General features: G+C 44.0%; 1 protein-coding gene and 1 long non-coding RNA gene across 4 annotated transcripts in view; one reads left to right on the top strand and one right to left on the bottom strand.

The window, feature by feature from the left end:
* Positions 1–26,900, top strand: part of SVEP1 (sushi, von Willebrand factor type A, EGF and pentraxin domain containing 1) — a 125,280-nt gene that overhangs the window by 86,519 nt on the left and 11,861 nt on the right. The window contains exons 36-46 of one of the 2 annotated variants that reach the window (XM_059836427.1): positions 889–1,056; positions 2,970–3,642; positions 4,833–7,618; positions 15,151–15,376; positions 16,462–16,617; positions 18,466–18,529; positions 19,201–19,374; positions 20,292–20,465; positions 20,889–21,062; positions 22,362–22,538; positions 23,870–24,040. In XM_059836427.1, the coding sequence (XP_059692410.1) occupies positions 889–1,056; positions 2,970–3,642; positions 4,833–7,618; positions 15,151–15,376; positions 16,462–16,617; positions 18,466–18,529; positions 19,201–19,374; positions 20,292–20,465; positions 20,889–21,062; positions 22,362–22,538; positions 23,870–24,040 (4,943 nt within the window). Of the gene's footprint in view, positions 1–888; positions 1,057–2,969; positions 3,643–4,832; positions 7,619–15,150; positions 15,377–16,461; positions 16,618–18,465; positions 18,649–19,200; positions 19,375–20,291; positions 20,466–20,888; positions 21,063–22,361; positions 22,539–23,869; positions 24,041–26,900 lie in introns of those variants that run through there. The other variant, XR_009485025.1, reaches the window with a different exon arrangement.
* LOC132322142 (uncharacterized) lies at positions 1,053–25,477 on the bottom strand. 2 transcript variants are annotated; one of them, XR_009485028.1, is made up of 5 exons: positions 25,347–25,477; positions 25,072–25,178; positions 9,782–9,846; positions 3,664–3,757; positions 3,383–3,521 (listed from the first exon to the last, which is right to left on the bottom strand). It is a non-coding gene; the product is annotated as an uncharacterized LOC132322142 (long non-coding RNA). The 2 variants fall into 2 exon arrangements; XR_009485027.1 differs by lacking the exons at positions 3,383–3,521; positions 3,664–3,757 and adding an exon at positions 1,053–2,048.

Raw genomic sequence — 26,900 nt, 5'->3', positions numbered from 1 at the left:
TTAGTCTTAAACATATTGCCACAGGTAGGCAAAGCCCTGCTTCCCTGACTAGGGCCTGTGACAGATTTGTAAAAGCATTACAGGTCAGTGTTCCTTTCCATTAACTTATTTCAGTCAGCTAAACATGGGGGTCTAATACCATTTGACACCAAATTGTAGGGAATCAGACACTCCCATGCAGGGCTCCCAGGTATGATGTGGGCCCTACAGGGAGCCCACAGACAGCTGACATAGCAGCTGGAGATAAGGGGTTTCACCCAGGGCATCTCAGAGAGGTGTTTCACACTCTGTTCAGACATCCAAGTCACATCATCTGAACCAATCCTGTTTCCTCAGATAAGGAAACCAAAAAATACCATCGACTTCAAATATATGTGGCCATTCATCCAAGCAATATCCTTTACCTCCTGAAGGAACTGAATGCCTTTTTGTGAACAAACTTGAACTGGAGCATTTCCTTCAGTGTCCTGGGTGAAAATAGTGTTTTAAGTCCTTGAGTGAATCAGGTCTCAGGCAGAGGCTTAGTTACAGGTCTCAAGACTGGCATGTTGTTGATGGCATACAAGTAAATTTTTAAGGTTAAACAAGTATTTATTTCTGTTGGGCTTAAAGATGGGCAAAGCTACAGCAGAAATTGTGTGTGTCTGCATGGAGCCTTGAGGCTTCACAAGAAATCCACCAGCTTGCTCTTCAAAGTGATGTGAAGACCAGCTTTATTTAATAGCATCAGTGTTTTTCCATGAGCAAAGCGTGAGATTCTGTCCTCTACTGAAGTCAGTGAGAAAGACTCCTGAGTTTCACTGGGGCCAGAAAGCAAAGCAGCTCTTTCCCTCTCCATCCCTCACCCAGAATGAAATGGCAGCCTTAATAATGATCTTTGTGTCTCAGCCTTCAGGGACCTTCTGTACTTGTCTGTGCATCTTCAGGGAACTGGAACAGCACACCACCGGCTTGCAGCATTGTGTCTTGTGGACCCCCTCCTGCCATCAAAGATGCAGTCATCAAAGGAGATAACTTTACTTTTGGGAACACGGTCTCTTACACGTGTAAGGAAGGGTATGTAGATCAGCACTACTGGATTAATATTCAGGTTGAGTAAAACTGGTGCACTGTTTCACACGTCCTTTATAACTGCACACTAATTCATGTTTATTACTTCTGTCTTAACTTTTTGGGAGTTAAATGCAGTGGAGATTTTTCTTTTGTGGGCGGTCAAGTTAGTATGAGACACAGACATTTCTTAAAGTAGTTTCAGGGGAACTGAATGCACTCAGGAAGAGAAGAATAGAGAGGAATCAGGGGGAATGGTAGCACAATTCAATCAGAAACCCTTTTCCTTGGAGTTAGTACAGAAACAGTACTTCTGTGTTAAATTCAAGGCTCTGATCATAGCAAATTCTTTATGTCTTATCAAGGTGTAAGAATGCTTTTGATGCAGTTTAACAACTGTCTTTTGTGGTATTCTAAATTCTATTTCCTTAAAATTAAGACTCTTTGTTTATTGAGATGCATTATTTTAAATTTATGTTTATCTACTCTATATAGAAAAATTTTCATTAAAGAGGAGGCTCAGTTTTGATGACATCAAGCATGAAAGTATAATGCTGGACTCTGATCCTGCAAGAACCTTTGCACATGATAATCTTTACAGCCTGTAAGCAGTTCCATAAAATTTCTTGGAACTGTTCTGTCTAAAAGGCAGAGTGGGTAAGCAGAGCTTTTGCCAGTTTAGGTCCAAAGTGACTGAAGGATTTTCTGCTTTTTCTCAGTCCAAAAAGGGAAATTGACAAGCCAGCATTTTTCTTATAAATTGGCTTTACAATGTTATTTGAAACATAATTGAAGCAAAGCATCCTTATTATGTTTTCTAGACTGTATTATGATTTTAAAAACTGCTTCTCTTTCCTGTGCAAGCATTTTAAATGGGGTAGGATAGCAGCATTTAAAGACTGCCACAGTTGTCTGCCTGTGACAGTGGATTATTTTAAATGTTGGCACATAGTAGTCTCTTTTTCTGGGGTCCAGTCATGAGGCCTTGAAAACAAATCCTGCAAACAAGACAAAACAGTTTTACAGATGTTGCTTCAAGATCTGAACAGCCTGCAGTTGGAAAGTCAGTGGGGACTTTGCAGTAGTTATTGTTTCTTTGCTCTTTGTGAGAGCACACCACAGAGGAAAAAAAAAAGGAAGAGAACAGTCCAGGGTACTGTGAGGACACTGCTGCCTGTTGCATATTTCAGCAGCAGGGGTTTAAGTGGGATGATGAGCCACATGGATTAATGCCTGTCCCTGCATCCCAGAGACAGACTGGAGAACTAACACTACACTAACAGTATTAATGTGGTAGAACTTTATTATAAATCATTTCATTGGGTTTTTCCAGTCAGCATTATTTTTTTTTATTGGCTTTCTGGTATTTTTTAACAGTGAGTTTTTAGTAAAAAGTTATTTTAGAATTGCTAAATGCATTATTGGTAAGAGCATCTCTGGGTAACTCACTAAGAGGTTTCACTTGGCTTGCAAGTGTGAAAATAGGTTGATAGAGCTAATACAGAGACCCAAAAGGCCTTTTTAGGCTTTTCAACTCTTTCTTTTTCAATCCATTTTTTGCTATACAGAAGTAGTTTCTGAGTGGGATCATTTTGTTGAGGATTGCATGGACCATCACAGCACAATACTAGGTTTACTGTAGTACTTTGAGCCAAAATGGCAGCTCAGAAATGGTCATTAGGTGGGCAGAGAGGCAATATGCACGAGGTGTGCTTGGATATCCACCTTTGTTATACCTCACCCATGGACATGTAGGCTTTAGGATTTTCCTTCTGAAGTTGATCATAGATTTTTTAAAGGATGCTGTTTTTCTGGGGTTCTAGCAAACAAGCTCATGCTGCAAGGGCTTCAGGAAACCTTAGGAAGAGTATGACAGTGCTTTGTGTTTTTGACTTCCTATGTGGTTTCCTTATCCACAGTTACACATTAGTTGGCCCTGAAACCGTGGAGTGCTTAGCCAGCGGCAAGTGGAGTGTGAGCCACCAGCAGTGCCTGGCAGTATCCTGTGATGAACCACCCCATGTGGAAAATGCATCACCAGAGAGCGGCCACCGCCTCTTTGGTGATATAGCTTATTACTTCTGCTTGGATGGTTACAGCCTGGCTGATAACTCTCAGCTGCTTTGCAATGCCCAAGGGACCTGGGTGCCTCCAGAGGGCAGGGACATGCCCCACTGCATAGCTGATTTCTGTGAAAGGCCATCCACCGTCTCCTACAGCATCCTGGAATCCATTAGTAAAGCCAAGTTTGCAGCTGGCTCCGTCGTGAGCTTCAAGTGCATGGAAGGCTTCGTTCTGAACACTTCGGCCAAGATCGAGTGCCTCCGCGGGGGCCAGTGGAATCCTTCTCCTCTGAGCATCCAGTGCATCCCCGTTCGCTGCGGAGAGCCTCCCCACATTAGCAATGGCTATGCCAGTGGGTCCAACTACAGCTTTGGAGCAGTGGTGGCTTACAGCTGCAACAAGGGGTTCTACATCAAGGGAGAGAAGAAGCGGACCTGTGAGGCCACTGGCAACTGGAGTGGCAGCTTGCCCACATGCCACCCAGTGTCCTGTGGAGAACCACCACAGCTTGAGAATGGCTTTATTAAGGTACAGAATGAGTTTTCTCACCTGCATGGTACCATGGCAAACTGAATATATCTTCTCAACTGTTGCTGTTGGGGTTTTCTTTCTTGTGTTTTTCTCTTCCCTTCCTCAGTTAAACCTGAGGAAGTAAATGAATGGATACAATAAGGAAAGGGAAAAGCGGGTGGATTTGCAGCAGAATCATATCTGAAAAGCATGAATATTTCCATGGAATTTCCTATCATAAAGTGGGTTATCAGTTAGGAGACTCAAGATGCCATATTCAACTGATTTCCTTAGTGTCTTATTCTTCATTTGTTTGGTTCTTGGGTGGCTTTTAAGTGTCTTGTTATATTTGAAGTACTGATGCCAGTTCACAAGCCTTGCTTTTTTCACTGCTATGAAAAAAAATGTGATATGCAATAGATAAATCACCTTGGGATCATTTTTCTTCTTTTGATGCGAGCACATTTCTTTACTGAAGTCAGAACTTCCCTTTCCTTAGGCAAATTAAATTACAACAATGTTGCACATTTGGTGCACAAGGACAATGTTATGGTAAGGAAGATCAAAATCACTACCATAAAGATTTAACACTGAATTTTTGAAGCTTTTTTCTTCTGAGCATCCCTCTTCCTTCCTTAAATCCAGGGATTTAAGATACCAGGATACCAGATACCAGGGATACCAGACACCAGAGAATCTGCATTTGCTAAATTTGGAGGGTGGATGTTGACATTCCAGTTCCTACATGTGTTTCCAGCAGTACTAGCAACAATTGCTGTTCAGACTCCCACACAGATGCATCTTCTAACTAATGCATATCACTGTTTTCTCTTCCTTAGGTAGGATCTCTCCTTCATATTCCTTGCAGTTAGAGAAAATTTTTAATACCTCAGTCAAAGCCCAGACTGCAACTTCTAGGTGCTCCTCAGCTGCCTGCTCAAGGCCCTGCAGTGCATATGTGGCATTTATAAATGTCTCCTAGTAGCAGTAGGTTTGAGGGCTCCAACCTTAGAGACATACAAAAGCTAAAGAATTGTCAATTACTTGTGTCAATTACTTGCCTTCATTCCTTCTTGAGGCAGCCTTTACTGCTGTCAGGGGTTCAGCTAGAAGCTAGACCAGGAGAACACAAGAAATTAAATCTGCCTCCTATTGCCCAAATCATGCATCTTCATTTCAGACATGTCTCTCTCTTAACTGTTTTCCAGGACACCACTGGGCACTTCTTTGAAAATCAGGCAAATTATCAGTGTGACTCTGGTTACCAGATGGTTGGGAGCCCAGTGTTCATCTGCCAAGCAAACCGGCAGTGGTACAGTGAATCGCCCCCTTACTGTGCTCCCCTCAGCTGTGGAAAACCACCATCCATCCAGCATGGCTACTCCAAGGGAGAAACTTTTGATATGGGCTCCAGAGTTGAGTTCTTCTGTGATGAAGGCTATGAGCTGATTGGAGATGTTTCATGGACGTGTCAAAAGTCTGGGAAATGGAGCAAAAAGCAAAGCCCCAAATGTGTGCCAACAAAATGTCCAGAACCACCCCTGGCAGAAAATCAGCTGGTCTTGAGAGAAGTGTCCTACCAAGTTGGTGTTGTACAGTTCTCCTGCAAGGAGGGTTATGTTTTGCATGGCTCCTCTGTACTGAAATGCTTGCCCTCCCAGCAGTGGAATGATTCCTTTCCCTTCTGCAAGGTTGTACAGTGTTCTGCACCTCCCTATATCCCCTTTGGGGACCCCTTGACTTCATCCCTTCATTTTGGCAGCACTGTGAAATACATCTGTGTGGATGGGTTTTTGCTGAAGGGTGAGTCCACCATCAGATGCCAGGCTGATGGCTCATGGAGCTTGCCTTTGCCAGAATGTATTCCCGTGGAGTGTCCTCAACCAGAAGAAATTCAGAACGGCATAGTTGATGTACAGGGCCTCACCTTCCTTAGCACAGCCCTCTACACATGTAAACCAGGTTTTGAACTGCTAGGGAACACAACTGTCCTCTGTGGAGAAGATGGACAGTGGCTTGGGGGAAAGCCAGTTTGTAAACCTATTCAGTGCCCAAGGCCTAAGAAAATTCTCAATGGCAAATACTCATTCACAAATTTCCATTATGGGCAGACAGTTAGGTATTTCTGTGACAGAGGTTTCCAGCTCCAAGGGGAGGAAACACTGAGATGCCTAGAAACAGGAGAGTGGAGTACAGAGGTTCCCTCTTGCAAGGCCATAAATTGCCAGCCCCCTCAACCCATTGAGAATGGCTTTGTGGAAGGCGCAGATTATAGCTATGGGGCCATGGTCATTTACAGCTGTGTGCCAGGCTTCCAGCTGTCAGGCCTTGCCATGCAGACCTGTGAAGAATTGGGATGGTCTAGCTCCACACCAACCTGCCTTCCGACAGACTGTGGCCTGCCTCCTCACATTGACTTTGGAGAGTACGTGCAGCTGCGACACGGAGAAAGGCGTTCTGACCAGGAGCAGGAGGGGGTTACAGAGAACCCCTCCCTTTCGCATATGTTGCTGGCTGACAACATGAAGGACTTCAAAAGCTCCTTGAAGGAGGACAGTGCAATGCAGCTCACCACTTTCTTATTTGGAACTATCATTTTATACACGTGTTATTCTGGCTACGAGCTGCTGGGAAACCCTGTTCTAGCTTGCCAAGAAGATGGGGCTTGGAATGGCACTGCCCCTGCCTGTGTTTCAATAGAGTGCACCTTGCCACCCCCCCCGGAGAACGGTTTTTTGCATGTCACAGAGAACAGGCTCGGCAGTGCAGTGAGGTACACCTGCAGGCCAGGATTCACTCTGGTTGGCTCTGACACACGGCTGTGTTTGCCAAGTCGGCAGTGGAGTCACACTGCTCCTTACTGCAAAGCAATAACGTGCAATTCACCTACCCATCCTTTGAACGGGATGATAAGAGGGGAAAACTACACATATGGGAGTGTTGTCTACTATGAGTGTGATCCTGGTTACCAGTTAAATGGCCCCGCAGAGAGGAGATGCCAAGAGAGCCAGAAGTGGGATGGCAGTGAACCAATCTGCATTCCTGTTTCCTGCAGCCCACCACCACTTCTGGAGAATGGTCAGGTAACTGGAGAGGACTACACGTTCCAGGGTCGTACAGAGTATAGCTGCAATGAAGGTTTCCTGTTAGATGGGGACAGGAGTAGAGTCTGCCTTGAAAATGGCAGCTGGAGTGGAATCACTCCAGTTTGCAAAGCTGTGACCTGTCCTGTGCCACTGCCTCTTTCCAATGGGAGAACTACTGGCTCAGATTTCAGCTTTAATAAAGAAGTGCACTATCACTGCAATGATGGTTATAGCCTACAAGGAGCACTGACGCTTACCTGTCAGAGTGATGGTACCTGGGACTCAGAAGCGCCGCTCTGTGAACCAGTCATTTGTGGACCCCCTGAAGACATCTCCCACGGCTTTCTGAATGGCTCAGCCTTCACTTTTGGGGAATTTGTCCACTATATATGCTTCCCTGGTTATGAGCTGCATGGCAATCCCTTACGACAGTGCCTGTCCAATGGCTCCTGGAGTGGGAGCCTTCCGTCTTGCCTACCCTGTGTGTGTCCTACACCACAGATTCAAAATGGGATTGTTCTTGGTGCAGATTTCAGCTGTGGGATAAGTGTCCGGTTTCAATGCCTGGAGGGCTTCAAACTGCTGGGACCTCCTGAAGTCACCTGTGAGGCAGCTGGCAAATGGAGTTCTGGGTTTCCTCGCTGCGGACAGATCTCCTGTGGTGCTCCACCCATCATCCCCAACACATTTATCAATGGGAGCAGCTCTGAAGATGAGAACACGATCATCTATACCTGCTTGGCAGGTTTTGTCATGAAGGGGGGTCCAGAAGTAACTTGTGTAGAGACAGGTGTGTGGAAGAAGCCATACCCAAGCTGTGAGCTCTTAAGCTGTGGCCCACCACCATCTATCCCAAATGCAGAGGTTCTTGGAAACACTTACACCTATGGAAGTAAGGTCCAGTACAGGTAAGGATGATGCTGCTATTCTGTTTTAATTAAAAGTCTCTGAAGGAATGAAGATGGAAGGTTTATGTACCCTCAGTTTGTGCAAGTTTCTAGATACTCAATTTGACAAAGCCCACATTGCCATGCCTTTTATAAAATATTATTTGGACCACTCAAGAAAACTCCAGAAAGTCATTTCAGCCTGTTGGGCTGATGCCTCCACTGACTTTATTTCCCATTTCCATTTACTTTCTTACTCTCCTCCACTGAAGCACTGTTTTCCACATACAGGGTTTTTTAGCAGGTGACAGCAACAGTCAGCATGGTGTGCAGCTTCTCTCCTCTTAGCATTGTATTTATGGTTTCCTTCTGCTTCAGGTGTCTTTTGTAATACAAAAGGCTTGATATCCCTCTTCTCCCATTGTCAACATTGCAGCACTATGCTGTCTGGAGCACTGGAGCAAGTTACTCCTTTGACAGATATGAGAAACTGAGGGGGTTTTGTTAATTTCCTGAAGTGTATACACGGTAGATCTCTTTCTCCAAGGTGAAGAAAGCCTTGGCCAAAGGGGAAATGTATTTTTGATGGTAAAAGCAAAAATGGTATGGGACAGAACTCGGACCGAGATGGCAGGTGGGTGAATTGAGCAGTATCAGTCATTCCCATGCAACTTAAACAAGGTGGAGGGAGTAATTTTGCTGCCCACTAGTAAACCCACTAGTGCAAGTCTTCCATATTGCAAGGGAGGACGTATTCTATTACCATCTCTATGGCAGTTGTATTTTGTCAAGTGGGCAATTTTCCTTAGGTCTCTCTCCGAGTGATCACAATCACTCCTCCCTCGGGAGGGGACATCTGCTGATAACAGGCTATTGAATGTCACTGCATGCCTGATAAGAACTAGAACATCCCATTGTGAGATGCTCTGCCAGAGGGAGGAGCCAAGCATTGCTACCCAGATATAATCTGGAGATTCTGAAATAACTGCATGGCTTCTCCACTGGATTCTCCAGAGGAACAGCAGCTGCCTCTTCTTCCACTGGATCTTCAGAGGAAGAATACACCCTTTTTCTACAGGATCTCTGCCCCAGCAGATCCACACCTGACACTCCGGGAGGAATGCAGCCACATCTCCAATTGGATTGCTGCCAATACCCTGACCAACAGGGTGTCAGGTTGAGTTCTGACTCAGTCAGTGTTCTAGTGTACTGCTTTGTTTTGTTTTATCCTTTTATTTTTCTTCCCTATTAAAGAACTGTTATTTCCTGCTCCCATATTTTTGTGCCTGAGAGCCCCTTATTTTAAAATTTATAGCAATTCCGAGCGGTGGGTAGGGTTTACATTCTCCCATTTCAGGGGGGGCTCCTGCCTTCCTTAGCAGACTCCTGTCTTTCCAAACCAAGACAGATTTTGGCGCCCAACATGAGGCTCAAGGGCACATAAACAAAAAAGGGAATAACAGTTCTTGAGTAATCTAAGTTTTTTTGTGTGCGGCTGTAGAAATCCCACTAAGCGACACCATGTGGTCCAGCTTGCCCTGGTTTGGGTGGCACATGATCATGGCTGTATTTCTCCCATTTGTAGACCCTTATCTAAACATGGGTCCTATAACCAAGGCTACTGTGGCTATTATCCGGTTTGTCTTATGGGTGAATAACGTGAGGAATTCATGGATTTTTAACTTCCTCTGGAAGGCAGGCACATGGATTCACAGCTATCACACCTTAACTGTATATTTTTGGGGTTACTTTAATAATGGCGCCTGCTGTAACGAAATGACACCAGGGGAAATCTTCTCCTAACCCTTTAACCATCTCTTTGGGTCTGCCCCACCAGTTTTTGAAGGGTTCAGATCCACTCTAAATATTAATGATATCATACAGTGGCTGGTGTTGCTGATAGCCCTGTTCTATTTAGCATTTAGAGAGAGGGGGAGACTAACCTGGATAACTACCCCAACACCTACCCCAGAAGCTAACACGCCACCAGAGCCTAAAGATGCTGCTGCCCCAGAGCCTGACCCTACCCCATAGCCCACCCCAGATGTGAACTACCCAAATTGGGTGGGGGGGTCTGGTGAAGGAGATGTGCCAGATGCTGAAGGAATACACTTCCCCAGCTGGTGAGAAGCCCTCCCCCTGCCTTGAAGAGGGAGAGTCTAATAGTGCAGCAGCAGAACTCACAGATGTTACAGCTGTCCAGGTTCCAGCTGAATTGCAGAGGCAGTCGCAGTCAGCAGCAGTTGCTCCTGTAGAAAAAAAGGAGATCTAAGATGAAAGCAGAGCACCCAGATAGGGGAGGGCCGTCACAACTCACAGGGGAGCCAGAGGTTGCAATCCTTGAGTCCCTGATGTCCAAAAGTCTCTGTAATCTGCACAAAGACATTGTACGATGGGGACATGAAGCTTTTACAACCTGGCTACTTCAGGTCTGGGATCTTATGGGTACAGGCGTCCAGCTGGATGGTGGTGAGGCAAGGAATCTTGGACCCTTGACCTAGGACTCAGGTATCAATCAGATTTTTGTAAGAGAGCCAGGGTCCCTTTTCCTCTGGGACCAGCTTTTAATAAGTATCAGAGAGAGATTTGTCCACAGGGAAAGAATGCAGGAGCAGCACCACAGAATGCACTGGAAGACTCTTGAGGAAGGGATCCAACAGCTGAGAGAAGTGGCAGTATTGGAGGTACTCTTTGGGAGGGATGGACAGCATGATAATGACCCTGACCAGGTCAGGTGCACGGGGCAAGTGTTGTGGAGCCTGGCAAATCTAGGGCCTTCTCAATACACAACTTTTATTGCATCAATTAATGCCGATACCAACCGAGAGACAGTGGGTTCTGTGGCAAACAAGCTTAGAAATTATGAAAGTATGATCAATGGCCCCATGCAGGCTCATGTCTCTGCTGTGGTCCAAGAACTCAGAGGGGACATAAGGGAGATGAGGGAGGCGGTGAGAAGGAACAATTCCCATATTGCACCAGTGCAAGTCACAGGCCCCAGAGTCAGAGCCCAACGTTCCCCAGATAGAGAGAGGGTACACCCCACGGGCTGACCTGTGGTTTTTTCTGTGGGACCATGGGGAAGACATGGGAAGGTGGGATGGAAAACCCACTTCTCTCCTTGCAGCACGAGTATGTCAACTCAAGGAGGGAAGCACTAATCGAGGGAACTCCAGTAAAGTGAAGGTAGCCTCAACCTCTAATGACCGAGCTGCTGAGTATGATCTGTCAGATCCCCTTGAAGGTACCTCTACCATGTATGCCCAGGAAAGAAATAATAACCAGGGTTAGAGGGGCCCTGCCTCTAGCCAGGGAGAGGCATGGGAAAATCGGATCTTCTGGATGGTGTGGATCTGATGGCCTGGCACATCAGAACCACAAAGGTACGATGCTTTAGTTGATACTGGTGCACAGTGTACCCTACCATTGGGACATGCTGGGGCGGAACCTGTTTCCATTGCCGGGGAGACAGGGGGATCACAGCAATTGACCCTGTTGGAAGTTGAGGTGAGCCTGACTGGGAAAGACTGCAAGAAACATCCTATTGTGACTGGCCCAGAGGCCCCATGTATTCTGGGCATAGACTTCTTCCGGAATGGCTATTACAAAGACCCAAAGGGACTCAGATGGGCTTTTGGCATAGCGGCTGTAGAGGCAGAAAACATTAAGCAGTTGAACACTTTGCCTGGACTATCAGAAAACCCATCTACAGTAGGTCTCCTGAACGTGGAAGAGCAACAGGTGCCAATTGCCACCTCAACAGTGCACCGCCGGCAGTATTGGACGAATCGAGATGCCATGATCCCCATCCACAAAATGATCCATCAGCTGGAGAGCCAAGGGGTGGTCAGCAAAATCCACTCACCCTTTAACATTCCCATCTGGCCTGTGCACAAGTCTGACAGAGAATGGAGATTGACTGTGGACTATCGTGGCTTGAATGAAGTGACTCCACCACTGAGCGCTGCTGTGCCAGACATGCTGGAACTCCAGTACGAGCTGGAGTCCAAGGCAGCAAAGTGGTATGCCACCACTGACATTGCTAACGTGTTTTTCTCCATTCCTCTGGCTGCAGAATGCAGGGCTCAGTTTGCTTTCCCCTGGAGGGGTGTGCAGTACACCTGGAACTGACTGCCCCAGGGGTGGAAACACAGCCCCACCATCTGCCATGGACTGATCCAGACTGCACTGGAAAAGGGTGAGGCTTCAGAACATCTGCAGTACATTGATGACATTACTGTATGGGGAAACACAGCAATGGAAGTATTTGAGAAAAGGAAAGAGGATCATCCAGATTCTGCTAGAAGCCAGTTGCACCATCAAGAAGAGCAAAGTCAAGGGACCTGCCTAGAGATCCAGTTCCTGGGAGTAAAGTGGCAAGACGGATGGCATGAGATTGCCACTGAGGTCATCAACAAGACCACCGCAATGTCTCCACCAACTAGCAAGAAGGAAACACAAGCTTTCCTGGGTGCCATGGGCTTTTGGAGAATGCACATTCCTGAGTACAGTCAGATCGTGATCTCTCTTTACCTGGTCACCCGCAAGAAGAACGAGTTCTACTGGGGCCCTGAGCAGCAACAAGCTTTTGCCTAGATCAAGAAGGAGGTCGCTCATGCAGTTGCCCTTGGCCCAGTCAGAACGGGACCAGAGGTGAAGAACATGCTCTACTCTGCAGCCGGGAACAATGGCTTGTCCTGGTGCCTTTGGCAGAAGGTGCCTGGGGAGACTCGAGGCCGACCACTCTGATTTTGGAGTCTAAACTACAGAGGGTCCGAAGCCAACTACACTCCCACAGAGAAGGAAATCTTGGCTGCCTATGAAGGAGTTCAAGCTGCCTCAGAGGTGATTGGCACGGAAGCACAGCTCCTCCTGGCACCCCGACTGCCGGTGCTAGGCTCCCACCACCCACCACACCACTGGTGCTACATGGGGTAAATGGATTGCCCTCACCACAGAGCACACCCATATTGAAAACCTGAATCGCCCTGGGATTTTGGAGATAATTGCAAACTGACCAGAAGGTCAAGACTTTGGTCTCGCTGATGAAAAGGAACAAGAGCAAGTGACGTGTGCTGAAGAAACTCCACCATACAACCATCTACCATCAGAGGAAACACTCTACGCTCTTTTCACTGACGGTTCCTGTCACTGGGATGAACCAGAAGTGGAAAGCAGCCATATGGAGTCCCACACGACAGGTTGCACAAGCTACTGAAGGAGAAGGTGGATCAAGCCAACTTGCTGAACTCAAAGCTGTTCAGGTGGCCCTGGACATTGCTGAGAGAAATGGCCAAAGCTCTACCTTTACATTGATTCATGGATGGTAGCTAATGCTCTATGGGGATGGCTGGAGAGGTGGAAAAAGGCCACATGGCAGTGTAGGAGAAAACCAATCTGGGCTGCTGATGAGTGGAAGGACATTGCCACTCAGTTGGAGAAGCTACCTGTGAAGGTCCACCAGGTAGATGCCCATGTCCCCAAGAGTTGAGCTAATGAAGAACGCCGAAACAACGAACAGGTAGATCAGGCAGCAAAAATAGAGGTTCCAAAGGTACACTTATATTGGCAACATAGGGGGGAGTTGTTCCTAGCTCGATGGGCCCATGATGCCTCAGGTCATCAAAGTAGAGATACCACCTATAAGTGGGCACAAGACCGAGGGGTGGATCTAACCATGGACAGTATTTCTCAGGTTATCCATGACTGTGAGACGTGTGCTGCCATCAAGCAAGCCAAGTGAGTGAAGCCGCTGTGGTATGGTGGGCGGTGGTCCAAGTACAAGTATGGGGAGGCCTGGCAGATTGACTACATCACACTGCCCCAGACACGCCAAGGCAAGTGCTACGTGCTGACCATGGTAGAATGGCTTCTACCACAGGATGGTTAGAGACCTACTCTGTGCCTCATGCCACTGCCCGGAACACCATCCTGGGCCTTGAAAAGCAGGTCCTGTGGAGACATGGAACCCCTGAGAGAATTGAGTTGGACAATGGGACCCACTTCAAGAACAGCCTTATCAACACCTGGGCCAGAGAACATGGTATTGAATGGATATACCATATCCCCTACCATGCACCAGCTGCTGGGAAAGTTGAACAGTGCTATGGGCTACCTTGAAGGACTACCTTGAAGACACTTGGGGGGGGACCTTTTAAAAATTGGGAAATGAATTTAGCAAAGGCCACCTGGATGCTCGACACCATACAGTCCATCAATCGAGCAGGTCCTGCCCAGTCTGAACCTCTGCACACAGTGGATGGAGATAAAGTCCCTGTTGTACACATGAAAGGTATTTTAGGAAAGACTGTTTGGATTACTCCCACCTCAGGCAAAGACAAACCCATTTTGTTTTTGCTCAAGGACCTGTTACACTTGGTGGGTACTGCGGAAAGATGGAGAAAATTGTTGTATACCACAGGGAAATCTAATCTTAAGTGAGAACTGTGTGTAAGATTTCATTGTGATGCAGATGGAAATAGAATAAGGGGTGGATAATGTTCCAGATTGCAAGGCAAGATGTATTCTGTTACCATCTGTATGGCAGTTGTCTTTTGTCAAGTGGGCAATTTTCCTTAGGTCTCTCTCTGAGTGATCACAATCACTCCTCCCTCGGGAGGGGGCATCTGCTGATAACAGGCTATTGAATGTCACTGCATGTCTGATAAGAACTAGAACATCCCATTGTGAGATGCTCTGCCAGAGGGAGGAGCCAAGCATTGCTACCCAGATATAATCTGGAGATTCTGAAATACCTCCACAGCTTCTCCACTGGATTTCCCAGAGGAACAGCAGCTGCCTCTTCTTCCACTGGATCTTCAGAGGAAGAATACCCCCTTTTTCTACAGGATCTCTGCTCCAGCAGAACCACACCTGACACTTCAGGAGGACTGCAGCAACATTTCCAATTGGACTGCTGCCAACACCCTGACCAACAGGGTGTCAGGCTGAGTTCTGACTCAGTCAGTGTTCTAGTGTGCTGCTTTGTTTTATTTTATCCTTTTACTTTCTTCCCTTTTAAAGAACTGTTATTTCCTGCTCCCATCTTTTTGTGCCTGAGAGCCCCTTACTTTAAAATTTATAGCAATTCCGAGGGGTGGGGAGGGCCATTTCAGGGGGGGCTCCTGCCTTCCTTAGCAGACTCCTGTCTTTCCAAACCAAGACAGCAAGCCAGTTGAGTTGTTCTTGGTAAAGGACCATTGAGTCAGCCTTGGGTGTCTAAGCAAATGGTCTGTGGTCAGGCTAAGGTTTGGTTTGTTGTTGGAAGAAAGTGAGATCATCTTTAGAATTGCCTGGTGCTCACAACCTCTTTACCTCACCAAAGGCCCTCCTAGCAAAGAGATGGGCAGTGTAGAAACTGCACTAAAACTTCCAGTGCCCTCTGAGTACTAAAGCCACCAACTCTTTTACAACAGGCTTGCCTTGAAATAATAGAAAAATCTCAAGACGTACTTATTAACAACTAATGCTAAAAAATTACTTGTGCTGACTTTTTAATTTATGGGTCATTCCTAGCTGTGTCTCTGTAGTCAGGTCTTCATGCTGTGTTGCAGATGTCTGGAAGGCTACACAATGGCAACAGAAGTGGATATGTGCACTTGCCAGGAAGATGGACAATGGTCCCCTCAAAGCATTTCCTGTTGCCCCAGAAAGTGTCCCCTTCCAGGAAATATCACTAATGTAATCATTCTTGGGAACAACTTCACTGTGAACACAAGCATCACTTTGTCATGTGTAGAAGGCTACACTCTGGTGGGAGCAAGCACATCTACATGCAAGGTATAGTTTTATTAGCACTGTTTTATTCTGTTGGCCTTCTTGAATTCAGGAGTGCTTCTCATATCTTCCTTACCTTTTGGCCCTTAACTGGACACAACAAAAAAATTCAAAGCATGTTCTGCAAGATATAGTATATTTAATTGTTTCCCAATAAGAACAATTATCTGCTTTTTATATATAGACTTTCAGAACTAAAAATATTTTATTTCTCCTTCCATCAAAAGCTGAGGCTGTCCTTCAGAAAAGCATTCATTTTATCACATGCCAAGCATTAAATTGTGTCTGAGATTGTAAAAAAATTGTGTCCAAGATTTCTAATGTATTTTGAGGATTGCATACAGAGCTTTATCTCCAGAATAATAGGTAGCAGACATTTTAATCCACCGTACACCTGTAGAAACTTGAATCCTCTGTTAAAGAACAAACATCTTAATCAGTTCCACTGGTAACCTCCTGTCACATTAGCTGTGGACAGCCTCATCTTGAGTTTGTAAATAGATTTTTAAAGTCACTAGGTATGCTTGTATGAGAAAAACTGAGCATGTGTGGGTTTGCAGAGTAAGTCTTTCTTATGAAATGTTTTCCCCCTGATTTTGCTGTTTCAAATATCTGTAGAAGTTGGAGTTGTTGTCTTTGAAAAGTGTTTCTTCAGGTATCAGACTTCCCTTAGTAAGTCAGAGAGGGCTGCTGAAGCACTTAGTCATGGTGTTAGACATGAGGAATACAAAACATGAAATCAGGCGGATGTAGTTTTCGTTCTTCTGATGTGTTCCCTGAGTGATTAGGTAACCTTGCACCAGTGAACTTGCATTTCCAAGCTCTTTTTCCCCATTTTATTTCTTTTTGTTCCTTCTGCCTTTTAAATCTCAAGCTAAGTGTTCCTGCCAAAGACACCACCCGTCAATGTTACCATATTAAAAATGTTACTTAAATTACCAAGTTTTTGTAAAGGACTGAACAGATAATATTATATCTCTAACACCCACAGGAGCTGGATGCTCCTACCATGATTTTTCTTTTTCAATTAGATATGACTGCACGTATAAAGCAGTGCTCTTACATTTCTAATTACATTTATTTTTCAGGAAAATGGTGTTTGGGTGCCACCATTTTCTGATGACATCTGCAGTCCTGTGTCGTGTGGAACTCCTGAGTCTCCAGAGCATGGATTTGTGGTTGGCACTAAATACAATTTCAAAGATGTGTCTCTTTATAAATGTGACTCTGGCTATGAATTACAAGTAAGCAAGCTCAAATCTCCAACACTCTAAACTTTAAGTTCTCATTTTCAGTTCCTGAGTGATTGCTGTGAACTGCTTCATTCATTTTGACGCCATAGAAGCTGGGTGTCTGCTGGTTTTGTTATTGTCTGTAGACAGTTCATGCTGTGTTTGGGGCAGTCTTTGAATGGCTTAAGGGTATAGTTGAAGAAAATGTAAGAATCCTGTTTAGAGGTATATGTCCAGCAGGTGTCTTACAGTATTTGAGTTTTCTTCTCTGAAGTCCTCTGCAAACATAGCATTACATATGGTTGTGATCATTAGTCACAGAAGAGTTAAATTCTCATGTACTCCCTTCACCTGGGTTCTTAGCCAGAGTTAGACTGCATTTTTTTTCCAATTCGTAGTGTCCTGACCATTATGTCTGCATGCCAAGAGCTGTGCCTTCCAGGCTTACTGTTCCTTATAAACTCCACTGCCCTCAGTTCTATGACCTTGCTAGATGGTATTAAAGTGATAGATCAAAGGTATTCCATTTTGTTCAATGGCAGCTTTATTCCCTGATGGAGGAGGAATCGAAGTTCTTTCTAGTTCTTTCCTGTCCATTGTTTTTATTACGGCTTTTTTCCCCACCTGAGCTCTGAAACAGCCTTGCTTTCCCAGTATCAGGATTCAGGCTGCAAGTTCAGAGCTGCCTCAGGGGTGTTTTCAAAAGCTGCAATGAGTTCAGAATTGACAGTAGGTTGCTGAGGCACAGCATGATCTCCACTGTTCCCAGGTGATGAGTGAGACATGAGGTGGTGAATTGTTTCCAGGACAGGGGCTGGCTCTTAGTGCTGGTTTTGTGAGGGCCAAGCAGAGTGCAGGATTGCACTTCCTTTGTACTGTTGTAACACCAGTAACTAATTAAGAACTTCATGCATGTAAAATCACCCAGTCAGAAGTTAATTCACTCAGTCAAGTTAAAATAAGAATTTGAAGAATGTTTAGGTGACAATGACTTTAATTTTCATTATGTTGTCAAATAGTGCACATATGCACTGGGATGAAGGTGTTGGTATTTAGACAAAAAGATAGAGTTGTTGTTTCAGATAATTCTAGGAAGCAATAAACCAGTGTTGTTTTACAGTAATAAGCTCTTTCAAGCTTCATAGTCCAGTTTCGCCACCTAGTGCCAAGCTGTGTCCCCGCTGTGGATGAGAAGTCCTGCTTTTTTCCTTTGGGAAGCAAAGTCCATTGGGTGTGGTGCCATACAACAACATGTCAAACAGCTGTTCTTTATCGATAGAGCTGCTTTGCAATAAAAGCACATTACAGCAAGGGACATAATTAAATACTGTCCTCCATGTTCAGAATAAAATAAGACTTAAATCCTGGGCTATTAGGCTGTCCATAAAACTTGTATGTCAGAAAGAAGTAATGTAATTTTTAGGCAAATATAATGAATGAGTGTTTGGGATGTGGTTAAATCAGCGCATCATGTTTATCAAACACAAGTTTGTACAGTTGTTGAAAAAATTGCTAGTTGAATTTCCTATTAGTGAGCTCTGAAAGGAGAAAAATTGTCATCACAACACATTCCTAGGAACAAGAAAGATAAAACTAACAAAAAAGATGATACTTCAGAGATATAAGGACAAGAGAACTAACTGACCCCAGAAATTTTTGTTTTATAAAGAACACCCATCATTTGCAGACAGTTCTGCCATAAACTCTACTAGTAGACTTGGGCTGTAGCACTTCATTTTATCTTTACATGGGTGGCACATGGAGAAAAAGCTTCCTCACCTTGCCAGATACTAAAGATGATGGGAGAAAAGAGTTAAGTAAGGCAAAGTTGTACTTTGAGCGTTTTTTGTTGTTTCACAGGGTGATGCAGAACGGACTTGCCAAGAAGACAAGCTTTGGAGTGGCAGTGTGCCAGTGTGCAGAAGTATGTTCTACCTGAATCTATCGCTTAATGTTGGTCAAGGGTGATATCACACAACAGAAATCACTAATGCTCATTTTGCTTTATAACCCATACTGTCTGCATTTACCTAAATATTTTTGGTAAGTACCACTGGTAACAACCTGGAAGGGCAGAATTGCTGATGTGTGCAGGTAGCAGTGTGAAGAAAATCTCTACACCTTTCTGCTTGCTCTTCTCTGCAGAGAGCTTCTGACACTTGAGGTCATGGGTTCTGCAGTTACTGAGAACGTCTGAACACGTTAGTTGCCAAGATTCACACATATTTAGCATCTTCCAATGTAACTCTGTGGATATCATTCTCAAAGGCACTTCAATTCTCTGAGATGTCATTGATTGTAGTGCTGAAATAGGAGTTTCTACACAAATCTTTTTGTGGACTTCAGCTGTTGCCTGAAAGAGGCAACAGTTTCCTGAGGTTTCCTGCCAGCACAGCCACAAAAAATTTTTTACTTTTAGCATGAAGTGGAAGCACCAAGTATGATTCTGCTCTGCTACTCAGGGGCAGATTCCTGTCAATGACCAGATAACTGCTGTGTTCTTTCCTGTTTCTCAGAGTAAAACCTGTGGAGGAGGTATGAACAGGACAAGCCATATACATTTTGTTTGATTGGAAAGTATTGCTTATGTTACAGGAATATCATGTGGACCCCCAGACATGATAGAAAATGGATCTGTTCAGGGAGAGGAGTTCCTGTTTGGCAGTGAAGTTTTTTACAGCTGTGACCCTGGCTTTGAGCTACAGGGCCCAAGCAGAAGGATTTGCCACGTTGACAGAAAGTGGAGCCCTTCCGCCCCTACATGCATACGTAAGTAGCAAGAAGAGCAATGTAATGTGCAGGAAAGCTAGGGCAGGAGGAGAGTGTTTTGTCTGGCTGCCTCCCTGTCTTACCCTCCAGCAAAGGGTCTGTAAGAGGAGGAGCCAGAGGAAAAGCCAGCAGTACCTCTCCAATCAGAAGCAATCTCCTTTTGGCACATTGAAGTGGCATAAACATAGAGTCATGCTAAGGTCAGTAGGGTAGAAATGTGGCCTGCTGTATCTGACTTGCCTTGAATCATGCTGTGCAGAGCCTTGGACATGTTCACCCCTGACATGCCAGAGCAAGTATATCCTGGCCACTCAGTATGTCTGCATACCACAGCTGTGCTCCCTAGGATCAAATCTCGGTTCTCTATCAAGAAAATAACTAATGGAGGGGACTTAGGAAGGAAGATTTATGACTTATTTCATACAGCTTATAAATAAAATGCAAATATTTTTAGTCTCTACCAATAAATAATTTTCTATTTTTTCTTGCTGATGTCATAATTCTATGCCTTGCATTCTTCTCTCTCACCTTTGATGAATTTACTTGGTCTCCACAGTGTGGGAAGGGGTCAAGATTCTTCTTAACTACTGCCATTGTTCTTGAGCACATTTTGAGGTCATCTTCCAATGTAGGAGCACAGAGGGGACTGAAAATGCAGTCTCAGGCATGCACAGAAGAAATATTCTGGATCCTCTGTTGATTTGAACATACCTCATATCTTATAACACCACCAAATAAATTTAGGCACACTTTCAGGTGTCTGCAGTGTGAACCCCAGGAGAAAGGGCAGGAAACGAATTCTTTCCTGCTGTCTTTCCATTAATTCAGGGTGAGAACAGAGCTATGAGATGGTGTGTGACTCATAGAAAGAATAGTCTTCATTGTGTATAAAACCCAAAAGTTTTCTTCTCTCCTAGAAATTACTTGTGGGCTTCATCCCTCCATTGAAAAAGCAGAGGCCCTTTCTACTGGAAGCACATACAGAAGTAATGTAACCTTTGTGTGCAGCTCTGGATACCATCTTGTTGGGCCCCAGAATATCACATGTCTTGCCAATGGGAGCTGGAGTAATCCTTTGCCATTTTGTGAAGGTAACTGTTTGGTTTTGTGTCCTGGAACATTCCAATCTGGGATAAGCAGTAGCTCCTCCCTTATGCATGGATATCGTATAATCCAGAGACTGAGTTGCTTTCGAAAAATGATTCTGTAATGTGGGGTGTCTGGAGAACCTATCAGTGGCAAGAAAGAATGATTTCCATCTTTCTGCCCTACCGGCCCCAGTCTGAAGTCATAAATGTGCCCTCACTTCTCCATTTTGTTGGGGCTTTTCTCCCTCACCAGGAGGAGCTTCTTTTCTAGGCTGGCTACATTTCCTTCCCAGGCTTACTGAATCAGTGTTCTTCGTGATGTATAAGTCTGTGGTGACTTTTAACATACTGTGTTATTAATTCAGGAAATGTTTGAAGTCCAGGACTAAATATCAAGCTGAATTAATAAGACCCCTTCCTTTGCAGAGACCAGATGCAAAATTCCAGTTTCCTTGCTGAATGGGAAAGCAATTTATGAAAACAATACAGTTGGCAGTACAGTAACATATCTCTGTGAAAGGGGATACAGCTTGGAAGGAGAACCAGCAGCAGAGTGCACAAGAGATGGAAGATGGAGTAATCCCTTGCCTCTCTGTAAACGTGTGTGTTTGCTTTGTAATGGAAAAGTTTTTGCAGAGAAACAACAGGGGCAGTTACTGATAAAAGTTAAAGCATTAATTTCTCTGAGTGCATTTTTGTGACAGTAAGAGAACAGTAAGAGTATGTCTTCTGCATAGGTCCCTCTAGTTGGAAAGACGACATAAAATGGAGTTATTATAATCAAACACTTGATATATAGTAGAAGCAGGTGAGAGAATCATTTGGAGGAGAAGGCAAAAGGGAGACTTTATTGTTGTCCACAAGCGACATATTGTGCAAAGAAAAAAATGCCAGATTCTTCTCAGAGTCGCACAGTGGTAGAGTGAAATGCAATGCACACTAGTTTCAATAAAGGAAGCTCCAGTGAAGTTTTTGAAGAAAGGTTTTTTGCCATCAACAGAGTCAAACAGAGGAGCAGAAACCCAGAGAGGACATAAGATCTTCATCCACAGAGATACTCAAATTTAACTCAAATTTCTGATCAGGTTCCAGAGCACCTTCTAGCTAGCCCTGCTTGGATAAGCAGGTTGGACTTAATGGCTGCATAAATTCTTCTGCAGTTCTGTGAAATAGTGTGTTATGTACATGTGTACTGTACCCACACACCCACAATAGCCTTCCTTGTTGCTGTATGTCTGTAACTAATTTTAAGACCTAGTGTAGTCTTAGGATGGTTAATTTAGACATTTATTTTTTGTATTACAAAGTATTTATTCATTTTTGTATCAAGAAACTGACATAAATCTCTGGTCCTTATATAGAGCCAATATTTTCCACACTGGGGATGAGATCAATAAACCATGCAAAAATATCTCAGCAAGCTTACTGCCAGAAATAAATAAAATTAGAGATTCTAAACTCTAACGAATGTGACAGTAAGTCTCTAATCAAACACCTGAATTTTTGCTGCTCTTTATTGGTCCAGCCCCTCCGAACATGAAATAGGATAGGTCTGGTTGTCTTTTATAGAAAGGTTATGGTAAACAGGAAGGACAATAGAGAATGGTTTCACAGTAACAAGTAGAATATTTCTCTCTTAAATCCTTAGTATGCCCTCTCCTGGCATCAGCAGAACATGGTAGGAAGCCATGTGACAGCAGTGAACTAGAAATTTTTAAATTATCATTTTATGACCCAAATCTCATCATTTCAAATCAAATTACAAATTGGGCTCACATACAGCATCCATTTCTTCCCACGTGTTTTGGGTTTGAAATTTGCAGAAACTATTCTAAAGTGGTCTCTTTCTTCCATCTCTTTCTCTTCCCTTCTTTTCCCTCACACCCTTACTTTGAACAGCAAACCCTTGTCCTGTGCCTTTCATAATCCCAGAGAATGCCCTTCTGTCAGAGGTGGATTTTCATGTTGGCCAGAATGTATCCATCAGGTGCAGGGAAGGCTACCAGCTGAAAGGGCAGTCTGTGATTACCTGCAATGCTGATGAGACCTGGACTCCAGCCACAGCTAAGTGTGAAAGTAAGTACAAGACACACCATTCCACCGGGATTGGTACTTTCCAGAGGGCTCTAAGAAGCTCTAGAGAAGAGCTGTCTCTTCTTTCTTTCTAACAGAGTTGTTCCTTTAGAAGGACTCAGAATACATCTGTGTGGGTTGGTGCTTCAACAGTATTCGTCCTACTATTTACTAAGCCCTTCTGTAAATGTATTCTTAATTTACTTTTTGCAAGTCCTGGAGCTGGGTTGACTCTTGGATACCCTATATACCCTAAGAATGATTCCCATGAGATCATGGGTGATGAGACAAGAGTTGCAGAAAGAGGTGCTGCCTTTTATTGTATTTATTGATACTGACAGAAGGCAGTGTCCTTCTGCAAGCAAGTTGGAAAGCTTTTTGACTTCTTGCAAGCAATATTGTTTAGAATCATGGGATCACAGAATGGGTTGGGTTGGAAAGGACGTTTAAGATCATCTAGTTCCAACTCATCTGCCATGGGTAGGGATGCCATTCATTAAATCAGGTTGCTCAGGGTCCCATCCAACCTGGCCTTGAACACTTAGGGGCATCAACAGCTTCCTTGGGCAACCTGTTCCAGCACCTCACCACTGTCTGGGTAAAGAATTTCTTTATAGTATCTAAACTAAACGTGCCTTCTTTCAGTTTAAAACCATCGCCTCTTGTTCTGTCTCTATCTTCCCTACCTCCCCTTAATAAGACCCCTTAAGAAACAGGAAAGCTGCAATGAGGTCTCCCTGAAGCTTTCTCCTGGATCCATGCTGAATAATCCCAGCTCTCTTTACCTGTCTGGATAGGAGAAATGCTCCAGCTCTCTGATCATTTTTGTGTCCCTTCTCTGGACCCACACTTTCTTGTCCTGAGGACCCCAGAGATGGATACAGCACCCCAGATGGGGTCTCACAAGGGCAGAAGAGAGTGAGATAATCCCCTCTCTCACCCTGCTGGTTGCACTTCTTTTGATGCAGCCCAGGATACCTGGGGCCTTCAGGGCTGCATCCAAAAATGCAGCTGTTGGTTCATGTCCAGCCTCTCACCATAAAGAACCCCCAAGTCCTTCTCAGGGTTGCTCTCAGTGACTTCTTCTCCCAGTCTGTACTCATGTTTGATACTGCTCTGACCTGAATGCAGCATTTGCCACTTGGACTTGTTGAACATCATGGGATTGTTACAAGCCCACTTCTTATGTTTGTCCAGATCCTTGGACTCCATTGCTGATTTACCACAGAGGTGTGTCTGTGACACCTCCCTCCGACAGCATTGTCTCCAGGGTTAAAACCTGTGTCACGTAGGCTCTGCAGCCCACCAATATCTGCCCGTTTTCTTTTGTTTAGAGATATCTTGTGGTCCCCCAGCTCATGTAGAGAATGCTCTGGTTCGTGGTAGCTTCTATCAGTATGGAGACATGATCACCTATTCATGCTACAGTGGGTACATGCTGGAGGGGCCCCTGCGGAGTATTTGCTTGGAAAATGGAACATGGACAACACCACCTACTTGCAAAGGTAAGTATTTTTTACTATCAGAGTGATAGCTTAACTTGCCATAAACACAGAGGTGTCATCCTAGGTGCAATAAAAAATGAAAGTGAAATTTTTGCTAGTTTTAGTGCAGTCATATTTTCACTCAGGGCATTTAATTCCAGGTTATTGCTTTATTTCCAATTTAAAGAGAAGGCTTCTACAATTTTTTCTTTAGTCCTAACTAGTCTTGCAGTTTCTTTTGCTACAGTGCTGTATCCTACACCTAGGATCTTTTCTCCTGACATCTTTTGCAAGAAAGTGACAGAATTAGTCATCTTCCTTACAAGCTGACCTGTTTCCGATAAGCATTGCCAGTCAGTTTTTCACAGTCAAAAACTGAACACTGCAGAAAGCAAAATAGAACAAATGGGTTCTTAGTCCCTCGCTATGTTTAAAGTGTTGCAGCTCCTGAAACTCAATTTGCAGTATGAGGTAGATTGATATAGCTCACTAAATAATACACACTGAGCACTCTAGAAAATTCACAGGTTTAACAACATGCCAGCCTTTCTACACTTGGCATATCAGCAGGTATTTGTTATTTCTTGGCCTGTTGAGATAAAACATTCACTTTTTTAAAGTCAAGAGTTAATTCTTCCATTTAGAAGATTCAAATCAATAAAATGTTTTGAACAGAAAATGGGGAAACAAAAAAATGAAGAGAAAACAAACTCAACAATAAAAAACATGTATAAGCATATTCAAATACTTACTTAAAGCCATGGATGAGGCACAGCCAAAGAGTTCAGGGTCGTAGGGCTTTGGTGGAAGAGATCTTGTCATCTGCCATTTCCATGTCAGAAGCTTGGCTTGCCCTCTGCTGCTGGGTAGCTGTGGAGCAGGGAGTTAGCTGCACCCTGAAGTCTTATTTCATACTGTGGAACAGCCACCATGACAAATTGAGCTTTAGGTATTCTATTTAGAAAGCAGAAAACCTTACAACACAGCAGTGGCCAGTCACGAGCAGCCCCATTCCTCTCCACACAGAAGAAGAAAAGTTCGAGGACACTCACCTGGGAGCATTGGAGTCATTATCAGAATTGTCAGGTCAGCCTCTCCTGCAAGTCTCAGCTCACCATGTCAAAATACAAGCAGCAGTTCTTCCTTCCTCAGAGAGTTCCTGTTTAGGTCAGAAGCCATTTGGATATAGAGGATTCTGAACTGTGCTAAGCCTGGCAAATCATGTACCCCTCATCAGTTTTTTTATATGAATTCTGACAGCAGAATATTATGAATGCTGATACCTAAATAAGTTAAGTTACCCTACTCTATGAAAGCAGGCACTCACCTAAATTCCTGTATCTGATAGTTATAACATCTTGCCTAAAAATCATGGATCAGTAGAGCCTTTTGAGGAGAGCCAGAACAAAAGAAGAGGGCTTGCAACTCCTGAATATTTCGGGAATAGAGTAGCTTCTCCTGAGAAACAGGTTTGTCTTGGGTTTGTGACTGTGGCTTGCCACTGGCATGAGCACTACCCATCATGCAAAGAAGTAGAGAAGATTTGAAGGAAAAGCAACTGAGTTACTTCAGTTGTCATGACATATCCAAAAGTCCTGTTAGAAGTTTGCACTCCCAAACCACCAGGCTGTTTCTAAAAAGTTTGTATTTCTAAACTGTGATGGCTACAGAATTAAAGGGATCTCTGCACAATAGCTATTTTACCTAAGCTAGAATTCAGTAGCAAAATTTTTTTTATATTATCTCTTCCAATTGTAGCACTTTGGATTGTTCAACTGTCCTTTTAATATCACCAGCTTTACTTTTTATTCTTATTTAATATTAATTAGTAACAAAGAATTCCTTTATGCCAAGGGATGCAATTGTCTGCTAAGAAAGGTTCATGCCACTGGTCTCCAGGAACCAAGAAGGGCTGATCTGCAAAGCACTGTCAAACATTGTGTTTGCAACACTGCAATATCTCCTGGGACTGTTCAGAGGAATAAGTATTAGGGAAAATTATTTCCAAAAAAATGCAGTGAAGAGGTGGAAAACATGATGAAGGTGGAAAACAAAGGAGAATAACCTGTGTTAAGGGAGAGGAAAAACAATTTCCCTCCTCTTTTCTAAAAGGGGACTTTAAAAGAACTAAAGAGGTTTCTGAGAGGACTGTCCTGCATTTTCATTACACATGTCAAAGTGATCTTTCAAAACTGCTTTATAATTCATGTGAGTGATTTCCCTAACAAAAGTCCTACAGGACCCAAGCCTTTGTGGTGTATATCAGAAACTACATGAAAGCACTCTTTGTAATGACTCATGCTGCATTTCTTGTTTATGGCTCTGTGAGTTGATTATTAATGTGTTTTAAGCCTGCTTGAAACGTTCTGTCCCAGTTGAACAGGTTTGTTAATGTAAATATTATAATTAAAAAGCAGACTTCTTTGGAAGAGCTCTCACCACAGCTGCACTTGCCTGAATCACCACTGGTTAGAGGTTGCTGGCCAGATTCTGATCTGAGTTTCAGGGGTGAGAAGTATTAGCCTGGATCTGCTGACTGTAAATATCTGCAGGACTTGTTAGGCTGCACAGATGCGCACAGCTTACCTGACTCCAGTTTCTTCTTTCTGAAGTATTCTAAAGCTCTTGTCTGTTTGCCCTCTTCACATCTTGCTGATTGTATGTGTCCGTGTGGAGCTGTCAACAAGAAAGTTTGTACCCCATCAGCAAATAAAAACATTATGAGAGGGAAGCTGGGGCCTGAGGAAATTGTTCACTTGCAACCACAAGGAAGCATTTTGCAAAGCTGAAAACAGATAACAGAATTTATTTTTCCCCTTCTGACACATTTGACTTGCAGCAGTGTAATGCTTTTGTGTCCTGTGTAGATAAATTTACAAGG

The sequence above is a fragment of the Haemorhous mexicanus genome, chromosome Z (genome assembly GCF_027477595.1).
Source record: "Haemorhous mexicanus isolate bHaeMex1 chromosome Z, bHaeMex1.pri, whole genome shotgun sequence".
Taxonomy (NCBI): Eukaryota; Metazoa; Chordata; class Aves; order Passeriformes; family Fringillidae; genus Haemorhous; species Haemorhous mexicanus.
Note: the sequence above shows the minus strand (reverse complement) of the source record. Positions and strands in the feature narration are given on the sequence as shown.